Below are 12,641 nucleotides of genomic sequence, written 5' to 3'. Positions count from 1 at the left end.
TTCAGGTAGTTGTAGACAGCAATAAGGTCTCCCCTCACCCTCCTTTTCTCCAGACTAAACAATCCCAGTTCCCTCATAGGTCAGACCCTCTAGACCCTTCACCAGCTTTGTTGCCCTTCTCTGGACTCGCTCCATCACCTCAATGTCTTTCTTGTGGTGAGGGGTCCAAAACTGAACACAGTATTCGAGGTCTGGCCTCACCAGTGCCGAGTACAGAGGGTTGGTCACTTCCCTCATCCTGCTGGCCACACTATTCCTGATACAAGCCAGGATGCTGTTGGCCTTCTTGGCCACCTGAGCACACTACTGGCTCATGTTCACCCATGTTCGCAACTAAAAGAAAGAAATTAATTTGAATCGTTGTGAAAGTCAGCTGGAGTTGATCCACAAAGCATTGCAATAACTGATTTATTCCAGGAGTAAGGAAAAAAAATAATGAAATTCGGCGATACTTTTTGGTCCTTTTTTGTAACTATGAAAATTTTATATTTGGGGGGAAGGGGAAAAACTTTTGGTTTCTAAGCAAACTGGTGCTATTCGGAAGGATAAACACCACGTTTTGCCGGCTGTCCCTGCCTGAGGACAGCCAGCAGCCCCCCGCCTCCCCCCTCCCGGCCATCGCGCTGCTCCTCCGGCTTCCTGCTCCCCGCTGAGCAGGAACACGGGGCAGAAGGTAGAACCTGAAGAACTGTTAAGCCCCGAGTTACTTCTGTTGTCTCTTAATTTCTTAATTAAATACCACAGTGCATTTGTGGGTCCGAGTTTTCTCTCTCTCCCATTAAGCGAGCTCTGTGCAGGAGGGCTGCGCTGCCCCACGGAGGGAGCTCCCGCAGCCGCCTGCGGCGGGCACGGCACCGGAGGCACAACCGGACGCGGGAGCTTCCAGCACAGAGTACAAAAACCGAGGGCACGCTTAGCTCCGGGAGGGACGGGGGTATTACAAAGGTATCCAGCAGTTGCGGAGCGGGACCCCGACACTGGTCGTCGAGAGGGTCCGCGGAGCGTTACGACGCCCCAAACCGCCGTTTCAAGCGCAGAAGCTTCGCGCTCAACGAACAGACGGGCCCTCCGGGCTGGCGCCGCGGCCCCCCTCAGGCCGAGAGCGGAGGGGCCGCCGCCCCACGGCCACCCCCACGGGCGGAGGCAGGGCCCGGCGACGGAGGGGACTACTGCCGACAGGCCCGACCCGGCGGAAGGGCACCCCCCGAGGAGGCGCAGGAAGGGGCCGAGCGCCGCTCCCTCCCCGCTTCCGGCTGCCGAGCCCGAACCGCGCCGCCCGCCCCCGCCAGCGCCTCACCTGCTCCGAGCGCCGGGCGGCCGCTCGCCGCGGCGGGAGGGCGGCCCCGGCGCGGGGGGGCGGTGGCAGCAGCAGCCTCCGGGGCACCGCGCGGGGCAGCCGCATGGCCGGAGGCCGGAGGGGCGGCGGGCCCGGGGCGCCCCCTGGCGGCTGAAGGGGGCAGCTCCCCTCGTCTGGCCCCGCCGCCGCCGCCACGGCTTTTCTCCGGTCGCTCCCACGAGGTGCAGGGGTTCGTTGGTTGGGTTGGGGTTGTTTTCCGGTGGGAGGCTGTGCTGTTCTCTGGTCCCCTCTGCCTCTCCAGGAGAGAAACCGGGCTCATGCAGTGACTGGACCCTCGATTAATCAACGTATAAAACCAGCCCTCGGCCCAGAGCCTACTGGAGGTGCCGCTGCCATTCACGCCACCACCGTCAGACCTCTGCTAACGGCTTTTCACCAGTCCTTAACTACCAGCTGGTCCAGGCTTGTCCAGACTTTGCAGCTGCTATTCAGCTGCTCAACAGCAGCCTCCTCTAACCCAGTCTGGAGGTCAGCTCTAGCTTAACCTGCTGCTACCGCAAAGAAAAACTGATAGAAACTTGAGAGTTACTCACACAAACCTCTTACACACATTTTCAGATAACCCATTCTCTGGGAATAGTATCCAGGAAAGCCACCAAACCCCGCTTCGCCAACTGTAACTGGTTTAGCAGCACTAAAATCTGAGGCTACTGAAGTGTTCAGATGGTTCCTCTTCTGACGTTCAGAAATGCAGAGACCTGCACACTGCTGGGCATCTTGCTCTGATAGCCATCTTGTGCTGCAATGGTCATGGCCTAGCAAAACAAAGTCACTGCATACCCTCCCTCTCTCAAAAGCTCACTTGTCCCTCAGCATTTGCCAGCTCTTCCACCCCTGTGGAAACAGCAAGTTTGTTTCACAGTCGTTTGGATTAATGGCTGCCCACACAGCTTCTGCGCGCCAAAACCAGCCTCTGAAATCCCAGCTGGAAAGGGGTGCAAAGGTAAAGGCAGGAGTGCTATCATATAGATAAATATTTGAGTTTCAGGCACTGACTAATGAAGATTAAGAACATTTACGCAAACCTCATGCGAATTATCATCAAACTGGAAGGCTTATTTAAAATGTTTCAATCAGGATCCTGACAAAGAGACAATAGGCAAAATTGAGATCTCCTACATATCACATGTGAAAGGAAACCAGGAAGTTTTTTTGCTAAATGAGTTGTACCCACAGATACAGAACAAAACTGGTGTAAAAAGTACAGTCCTCTGTGGTTGTAATTCTTCCAAGACCAGTAATATACCAGAAAATACATACAATAATTGAACTTTACTGCACAAATAAAAAAGTACGCTGAGTCACTTTCCCCTAAGTCTAGGGCTATACTCCACTTGTAGATGGTGCCATCAGTGTTGCTTAATGTGTCTGAAACCAGTTAAGATTTGCAACACAGCAGAAGCAAAGGAAGGACTTTGATTAAACAGTGTGTTCACTAGCAACACCGCCATCACAAAGAGACGAACTGCAGCAAAACAGTAAAAATGCAACTGCCACCTGTATCTCTCTTGTGTGCTACTGAAGAGATGGATTGACTCTGGGGGAATTAACTTCCGTACATTTTGGAAGGCAGGCTAATGTTCCTCTTAATAAAAAGCAATCCCAAACTATGCGATTTCTGTCATCTAAACAACAACACTTGCCACGGTAAGTGACCATGTGCATGCCCGGATGCCCTGTTGAACCTCAAACCACAAGCCGTATCTCATTTCTGCAAAATCCACCGCATCTCCACAACTCCACTATAACCTCAATCCACATTTCTCTTAAGCTAACACATTTCCTTTAAACATAAGTTACCTTGTTTCAAACTTATGTTTTCTAAGCATGTCCTTGCATTCAGGAAAGCAAAGGAAAAGGACACAGTGGATGCCCCATTGTCCCCTGATACTTTCAGAGAGTGGAAGATGTCTGAAATGTCTTAAAATCAGCGAGTCAACATTCAGAAATACCACCACCAGCAAATCAACATCCTCCAAGCCTAGCAAACAGAAAAGACAGGCTGTTAGTGTGACTTTCACTGTTCAGTTCAGGTGCCCGCAGTTCCCTGGAGCAAGCACAAATTCTGAGTCTTCACCATTATTATGTAGTAATTTAGAAATACACAAGCAAACAATATACTCCTTGTTATATTAAGACAGACTTAGCAAAAGCTTGCTAGGTTTTATGGAGGTCGAAGTCATAGATGACGTGACTTTTAGGATAAAATATATGTAGATTTGAAGATAATGTGAATTAATGTTACTGAGATGTAGTACTCTGGGAAACTTTTTTAAGACTTAATTTTCTGCATGATAAATTTTAGGACACTGCTTTTTGCAGTAGCAAATGCAAACGTGGTGGGAAAACTGACTAAACATCAGTTTGAGGTCTGCAAAATCTACTTATTCTGAAGAAAATTAAGTGTACATATACACTTCAAAATCCTGAGTCTCCTATTCTTCCTCAGTCCTTCAGTCTATTTAATCTAGTTGCTTATCAATGAATCATTGTTTCAGTAGCACAGCTACCTTATTCAGGCTCACCCGGCTTTGTTGGTCTTCACAAGTTTAACCCACATACTTGGCTTGGTGCAAGGACTTCATTTCTTGTTACTCATCCTCACTCAACTTTTCCCTCTCTCAATCTTTCCACTAGCCCAGCAAGAAGAGAATTTGAAGTGATCTTAAATTCATCTTCACTGGGGAGTATACATAGATTGCTAACCACTCCATGGTCCACTTTCCTAAAATCTTCTGGAAAGCACAGATTTTGTAACCATAGAGCAGCCGCCAGAGCAATCCTAAGAAAATACAGCTTATGTGAACAGTGGGGGGAGAAAATAGAAAAAAAACACACCCCACAAAATACTCACAAAACCAATCAAACAAGAAAAAGATTCTCCTGTCCTAAGACAAACTTGTCTCAATTTACACTTACTTTTAAAATGTAGTTCCTCACTCCATTTACAGATGCATCTATTGAAATACTGTGCAGTATGTTCTGTTCAAAATAGTGAAGGACTTTAAGTTGGATGAATTCCAGAAGCTAGGAAGCTAACAAACAGTATGGCAAAGTCAGTGGGTAGCATCCTTAAGTTAAAAGTACTAAGCTTTCAACTAAAATACTAGACTATCCTAATGGAAAAAATACCATTTGAATGTTACTGAAAGAAAAAAAAAAGCCTATGCTGCTTGCTTTGTGAGTGGTCCATCAATCTTTTCTAATGTGACATCAATTATATCCAAAAATAACCGTTCTCAGGAAATATACTGGTTTCTACTGGAGAAGAAAATTGTTATGAGACCATTCTGGCAACCTTATTTTAAAAGTCATCTAAAATAGCAAAACCGAGAAATCCATTTTTCAGTGACAGATAGGCCTCCAGAGGACAGAGTTACAGTTCTTTGAGTTTCAAGGAAAGGATAATCACTGCAGCCTTTATAAAGCTCATACAGAATTCACAGCCCAGAAGGTGAGAGATAACATGGGCTTAAAGCCTGTTGCACAGGGGCTTCCGCAGGCCCACTGACAGCCAGTGTGGGGATTTATGTGCTGGAGGATTGCCAGTCACGCTTGCCTCCCTCTCTGCAGGTCCCTTGCTGCTTCTATCCTGACCCTTGTTAACCAGGTCTCACGAGTGGGCCTTTAGAAAGCTTGCATCAGCTGTCTATTGCAGGTAATTCTTTCAGAGCTTTCTAATTCTTTCTAATTCAGGACTGTGGAACTGAAATAGAAATCTCACAAGATTATCAAATAGCTTCCTCTAAAATTGCAGTGCTTTTGTCTCACCTCAATATGAGTGCTCCTCCCTTACTGTGCATTATTTACATGGAGACACCACATCACAGACGTGAAACTAAACCTAATGGATATCAAATATACCTACCTGTATTAATACAATTATAGTTATTATTTTCTATTTAAACCCTTTAAATCTCTGAGTGAGGTCCTTTTGTGGATTCTAGGTTTTGGCTAAAAAGGAAGACAACAATAAGAATGACTTATTTTGAAGCACTGATTACCTTTTACATTAGTTCAGCTCATGAAAATTACTATTCCTTGTCTTAGAAGACACATTTAACTTACCTTCAAAATATTTTGTCTAAAATGTATTTAAAACGTTAAACATAGAGAACATAAAATGTTCTGCTTATGTAGTATATTTCTGTGTACTTATCACACATGTATTTAAGTACAAATACTCTTAGCTGAATGCACTGATACATTTTGAAAGTGATGTTATTGACAACGAAAAGCATCAGAAACTGATGAAATCTTCTGATTTGTGGAATAATTATTACCTCTCAACTTCCAACTGTGCAACTGATTACCTCTCAAATATTAAATGCACTATCAGAGCCCTTTATATCTATACCTAGATACATAACTTACTGCCAACCTATCAATACATTCTAAATTTGACCACACTGCAGTTGGAAAAATATGCAAAGATTCCATCTATAAGGTCCCTATTTTTTACATTTTAGCAATGTAAATGAGACTTGCAGCCATTAAACATTTATGAGTATACTTGCTTCCAAAAATTTGTACATGTATGATAATATGGGAAACACGTTGATGCTTTACATTAGTTTTATTCTATACATAAATGTCATTTTGAGCAAACAAAAAGTCAAAGTAGTATAAATTACTGAAAAAAACCTACTGTAGTAAATCATTACAGAGCATATTAATAAACAAAACTGTATGAAACATTTTTGAGTACTTTGGTCACATATTTGTAAAGTTTATTTTAAAAGCAGAAACAAAACTGATACATGTCCACACACACAACACCCATAACACACATTTCACATATAAGTATCAACATCTTACATTTCAGTTTCTCAAATTTTGTTTCCACAGCAGTATTTAGCTTTATTTTTAATAAAGACTTCCATTAATTTATTTTAGTGTTAAAATAAAAGGGTAGTACATTTCTAGAAACTGAAACTGTAAAAAAATAAGCCTCCAAATTTAGAGCCTTTAAGCCAAAAAAATTAAGTGGTAACATAGCTAAAGATAGTAAGATTGAGATTGCACTAGAGTAAACTTTTATGCAACTCCCCCTCCACCTAATATTGTGTTTGTTTGAAGTGAAAATTACTAAATCCCAAGAATAATCAAACTGAACCATGTTACACTATTAGAATACAACAAAAGCATTCTTATGCTGACAGTGATATACAAATTGTTTCATCCTGACACTAAAATAGCAAACTCGGAATATTCCTCTCCACCCATTCCAAACGTAATATTCTTAAGACTGATTCTGACCCCCCCCCCATACTCTTTAAAAATCTTAGTTAATAATTTCATTTTGATTAATATGGTAGATTTTTATTTGTGTAACTCATTGCTGTAAGGGGTATATGGTAAAGATTTCTAATGTCAAAATGCTGAATATACACATCGCATTTTTTTAACATCTATTAAAATCTTTTGGTAACACCATGTTATGGAAGACTGAGAGCGTAATAGAAAATCATCAAGTAATGATTCTTCAAAGAAATCTTTGAATGAGGGTTTCATCCTTGCTGTAACTAAGTGGCATAACGATATACCTTTACACAATATACCAATGTTTGTCTCCAATGTAGGAGGAAAACCAGCACATACAGAACATTTAAATAGGAATATATCCAATTGCAACCCTTGTTGTTTATGTATCACTTGTATGTGTTTTTTATTTTTAATGTAAAATTAACACATTACGTGGAAATATTATACAGGTCGTTAAAAATCTGCAGTTTCTTTTGTTTTCCAGATGGTATTTCAGTATTATCGAGATTAAAAAGTGCTGGAGCTTATATGCATACTAGTTGATTCAGTTTTCCACCAGAATTGATGACTGAATTAGTGCAAAACTTAAACTATGTGCAATTTTCTTGTATGATATAGTAGACAATACAATATTCAGCTCTATTTTTTACCTATGCCAAACTCAGTTAACAAAACAAGAAAACAACACATAAGAAAACTTTCAGACAATTCAAATAGCATTGATTTTGTATAAAATGTATTAATCTTAAACTTTCCTTTCTACCATCCCCCCCCTTCAGATTGCCAGAAATATGAAATATGCATATGGTAATGTAATCCCTAATAATAGGTATTGATACTGTAAGAGAAATGTAGGAGTCAAACATACTCTACTTGTGTGCATTTGACTATCAGTTTTCTAATGCTTTCTAGGTATCATTTTATTGGTAGTAGGTATGTGTGTCCACTCAAACTTTCAAATAATTTTATAAAAAGTTAGAAAAATATACTCAATATTTGTTGCATAACCTTCCTATATTCACCCTATTATACATGAATCTTACAAAATGCTTTAGAACCATTTATTAGCTGCAAAAATACCAACCACGGTGCCGCACCTGGAGAAAGGTCTTGATGAGAACATACAATTCAGTATTATGTGATCTTGAAGGTATTTTTCTTCAGGTTTACAGCTATGTATTTTCACAAGTAAACCCAATAAATATTCAATACCATGTTCTATGAGCATCCATGGACACATAGACCTTTCTTGATTTTATGCTAAATCCTGAAGAAGAGCTGGTGATTTGAAAAGTAAATTACAAAGTCTGATCAACTAAGTATGACAGAATGAACTCCATGTTTAATTGTCACCAAGTTATTTTGCAACAAGCTGATAGACTGTCAATTTAAAAAATTTCCTTCAAGGGCAAAAAATGTTTCTGATAAAATTTTTTTATAATGTGTTTTAAATGTTATTTGTGATCCAGTTAAGCAATGACATCATGGGTATCGCTGTTGGGTCTTTGGCGTATAGTCAGCGGGGGCAGAGGCTTTCCATAGAAATCTGCATAAGAAATACCAGAGAAGAAAAACCACATTAATCTGTCATTTACAGTCTCCCTTGCTTAAAGGCTGTTTAAATAAGTTACATTCTTGCTTTCTTAATGAAAGCTAGGTAGCCTACAAGTTTAGAGCTAATTCCTACAAGCAACTTTCAGACATAGTGCTAAATAATGTCTGTTGGTGTATTGGCCAAAACAGGGTTTAATTACAGTTTGTTATACATGCATCAGCACTTGTAAGATCAAGCCCAAAGGTAATCCGTAAACATCGCTAAAAATAGGAAAAGAGACATGCAAAGTGTACAAATAACAACTGAAAAAATGAAGTACCAAAATTTGAATGCTGCTGTAGTCAAGTCTGCATTGCAATAAAGTTTTAAGTGACAATAGAGCTATTCAGCATCCACAATTTTGGGACCATTTATGCATGGCATCTATCTTGAAAGCCATACTAACCTTCTAAAGGAACTATATTAAGAATTTTTCGATAAAAGTGCAACATTTCCTTTTGTCAATAAAGGAGTTTAAAGTAGTAAAAATGTTCAAGACAAAGTTATTAAGTACACCAGAAATTCTCAAACATTTGTAACTGATATAAAAGAAAAAAACCATGCAGACTGGTACATGCAAAGCATTTCACAAGCAAAATAATATGATGAAAGATGGTAAGAGGAAATAGGTAGAAATATACAAAAAATAAAGCAGCTTTTTGAATCATTCAAATCTCAATTTCGTTTATACCGACAGCCTCCTCCCCAACACAGCCTTGATGGCCTGCCAACACAAAATTCAGCTTTAATAAGTCATAAATTTCCAATAAATATATATTCCACTCATTCTACATATGCAATAACTTGTGTTAAAATTGCATTCCTGAGCTAAAACTAACAAAAGCAAGCAAGTTGGATTACATTACTCTAAGAATCTGTGTACATGTCTGTAGGATCAAGGTTTCAGTTATCTTTACATTTAATCAGTAAAGTAATAACACTTTTATATCATTCTCGTAAATCTTTTGATTTTAATAGAACTAATTCAGTGTTACAGCAGCATGCGAAAAGCAACAAAACTGCAACAAATGATTATAGGGTAAATAAAAACCTGTACAGTGGATGTTTTTATTAGTCAGTTTCTTGAGGTCTGGCAGACAACTTTAGGACTGGCAGGCAATTTTACCTCCTATAATGAGAGAGGTTTATCATTCTTCCAAATGTATCCTCCAGTGACAACAAACAGACACTCATTACCTAGTGTTGTACTAGAATCATTAGCATGACTGGAAAATTTGCAGTCTTTAGTGAAAATAAGTGTATAATTAAAGATTTATATAATTGACTCTACTGCCTGTTAACTCTGCCTAAACACCCAAAGTAATGTTCTCTGCTAAGAATGACACAATAATGACTCAATATATACACTAAATAGCCTGCTTGCTAACACTTAAATGTTCCAGTTTGCACATTAAACCATTAAGACAGATTTACGTCTCTGAGAACACCTAGCATTAAAAACCAGACCTTTGGAGGTTTTTCAACCTCACACTACACTACTTCTATATATTTTGGCAGCAAGGTCTACCACGTATCTGTGACACTCCCAAAAAAATAATTTTTAAGACAAAACCAAAGGAATAACTGCTATCCTAACAAAGACCTGTACTAGAATGCTTGGGAATACTGAGAAACACCTGTTCCTGTGTTTTACCATGGACTAGCAGAAATCAACACCACAAAAAGTCACAGAATCACAGAATCAATCAGGTTGGAAGAGACCTCAGGGATCATCGAGTCCAACCGTTGCCCTTGCACCACCCCGTCAACTAGACCATGGCACTAAGTGCCATGTCCAGTCTTTTCTTAAACCCCTCCAGAGATGGTGACTCCACCACCTCCCTGGGCAGCCCCTTCCAATGTCTAATAACCCTTTCTGAAAAGAAATTCTTCCTGATGTCCAACCTGAACCTCCTCTGGCGAAGCTTGAGGCTGTGTCATCTCTGTTTTGAAGCTTAAGGGGGTTTCTTGCTTACATTGAGGAGCTATCAAATGTTTCATTGATACACTCTTGGACATAAGACTTTGAGAGCACTCCTGAAAAAACCCTCTATGCATATCCAAAGGTCCTTAAACATTTAAAAGCAGACTGTTAAATACTTTTTTCTTTCCTTGCTCTTATGGACACTAACAATTTTACCTGGAGTCCTGACAAAAGCATCTCATCTACTGGGCATCCTACTGGAATTGAGGTTTTTCAGCCTGGTCTACATGAAGGCAGGTGCTCATTTGCCCCATATACAAAGACTTTTCACCCACTTGGCCAATAACAGTTTGTCAAAGCAAATTGTTCAACAGAATGCAGTATTGCTATAGAAAACCGTGCACTTCAGAGAATCAAAAAAACCCACAGAAAAGAAAGCCTTACTAAAGTCCCAGCTAAAGGAAATAATAAAAAAAATATTTTAAGCTTTCACTGCAAATTGTGCCTTCAGGACATTTATATCAATTAATCAAGAAGCCAATAAGGAAACCAGGCCTTTTTATTTCACAAAGGTTGAATGCCTGAAAAACTTTTAAAACCACCTTTACAGTGAATTTTGGGCAAAGCTGGGGGCGGGAAGGGGATCAAAACTGATTTCTCTGCTGAAGGGACAGCCAAAAAGAAGTTGGTTTTCAGAAAGATGCAATTCAAGAAATATTCTAAAAAATGGATCAATGGTAGGCTCCACCGGTCTTAGGAAAACTTGAATGAGTTTCTAAGCAGGAGCAGGTTCTCCATCTGCAAAATTATGTCAAAAATTGAAAAACACTGTTGTGTGACAGAAAACAGGCAAGGATAGATGGCAAGCTAAAATCAGTGCAGGATGGACTTCGTAGTGTTAGGTTAATGGTTGAATTCCATGATTCTAAGGGTCCTTTCCAACATGCATGATTCTATGGCTCTCAAATGGTCTGAGTAAAAAAACAGCTGCTTTAAGCAAAATAAGTAATTGATATCAGGACCAACTAAAGGTTTGATAATGCTGGACCATGTGTTTGAAGAGCTTTTTTGATTTATAAATAGTGCTTTCCTAATAGATGTTTTCTTGCTTTCTCAGGATTTACTGTATCTATGTGAATCTTGTAAGTGTCTCAAAATTCCTGAAAAAAAAAACAAATCTCAGCAAAGAGCAGGCAATGTCTTGAATTCAGCTGCAAAGTTCTGAGCACTTCCAAGTTTTCTCTGATCTCAATGGTTACACCTCCGGTCAAGAGATCATTCCCTTATCAACACCTTTTCCATCATTAGATTCCAAAATATTTTAATTATTATCCTTATTTTATAAATGGACTAAACTAACACAGATCTCAGGTCACTAACTTACATACCTGTGAGCAGGGAACCTAGTTTAAGCATTTTTTTCCCCTCTTTGTCCAACCCATGCTCTTGCTACAAAATACAACACTTTCCTTAGACACAGATAAAAATTGAGTATCACCCCTTCCCTTTCTTCCCCTCCCTACCTCTTCATCTGGCTTTTCTTTCTTGCCGTATTCTCTCTATATGCCTTCAAAAAAAAGAGCAAGATGGTTTTATGATTAAGGCTACAAATTACATTTTATCCACATGAATTACACTCCTGTGAAAAAGAAATATCCAGTTTTTAGAGATCTTAATTCCCCTTTAGGCATCTTTTGATTCTTTGGCAGAGAAACTCATGTTCTGTGGCTTCAGAACTTCAGCAGGTATGTCCACATGGTGCTGTACTATATGATAGCAGTACAATCAGTTCAAGTCAGGGTTTAGGTCAAGGATCACTACAGCAACACTGAGCTCCTTTCTCTGTAAGTTCCTCAATTAATTTTCTCTTTCTTCAATTTGTGTAAGTGTTCCCATGGCTTTAGTTTGGTTATCCTCCTCTCATATTACTCCAGATGTCTCCATATTCACTTGGCTTTTCAAAATTTGAAAAATAAAAATGTAAGAAAAATAAAGAAATTATCATCTAAAACTGAGAAAAAAATGCAATATGAGCATATGAAAAACAATCTTCTGTGGTCTCCCAAAACCAGAAAATAGTAATTATTAAAGGGAGAAATCAAGAATCTGCCTACTACACCTTGACATTTGCAGTTACTAAACTTATTTCTCCTATCAGTTTGTCAACTTTCAGGGACACTGGCTCTTCAGGTAAAGCAGCAGATCCCAAGCTTTATCACTGACACCTCTCCTTGCAGACCAGTAACCTAATTTTCAGTTGAAGTCCCACTACTCCTGCAATCAAATTTATGTCGGGCTTTTCATCATAGCTGGGATTGCAGTCCCTCATTTGAAGTTGCTAACATAATGCACTTAATTCAGAGGTGCCCACGTGTCTTTAGCTTTCCTTCTTGCAAGAAAACACTCCCAAATCAATGACAAAAATCTTATAGACTATGCTTTTAAACCCATATGGAAACAGTAGCACTGGTAAAGTAACTGGTCCTGTTACTCTTTGTTAT

The 12,641-nt window shown here is 39.8% G+C and overlaps 2 protein-coding genes across 23 annotated transcripts in view; both read right to left on the bottom strand.

Moving 5' to 3' along the window:
* NSUN3 (NOP2/Sun RNA methyltransferase 3) overlaps positions 1-1,402 on the bottom strand; it is a 165,068-nt gene extending 163,666 nt beyond the window's left edge. For all 12 annotated transcript variants that reach the window (XR_011047705.1, XR_011047706.1, XR_011047707.1 and 9 more), the window contains exon 1: positions 1,298-1,402. Coding sequence is in view for 2 of the 12 variants with exons in the window: in XM_068395498.1 (XP_068251599.1) it covers positions 1,298-1,402 (105 nt within the window). In the remaining 10 variants the exon portion in view is untranslated. The remainder of the gene's footprint in view (positions 1-1,297) is intronic.
* A 4,663-nt stretch (positions 1,403-6,065) lies between these two features.
* ARL13B (ADP ribosylation factor like GTPase 13B) overlaps positions 6,066-12,641 on the bottom strand; it is a 53,343-nt gene continuing 46,767 nt past the window's right edge. For 3 of the 11 annotated variants that reach the window (XM_068424015.1, XM_068424050.1, XM_068424092.1), the window contains one exon: positions 6,066-8,168. In XM_068424015.1, coding sequence (XP_068280116.1) covers positions 8,092-8,168 — 77 coding nt within the window. In that variant the 3' untranslated portion in view covers positions 6,066-8,091. The other 8 variants (XR_011050185.1, XR_011050188.1, XR_011050187.1 and 5 more) reach the window with 7 other exon arrangements.

This window comes from Nyctibius grandis, chromosome 2, assembly GCF_013368605.1.
Source record: "Nyctibius grandis isolate bNycGra1 chromosome 2, bNycGra1.pri, whole genome shotgun sequence".
Taxonomy (NCBI): domain Eukaryota; kingdom Metazoa; phylum Chordata; class Aves; order Nyctibiiformes; family Nyctibiidae; genus Nyctibius; species Nyctibius grandis.
Note: the sequence above shows the minus strand (reverse complement) of the source record. Positions and strands in the feature narration are given on the sequence as shown.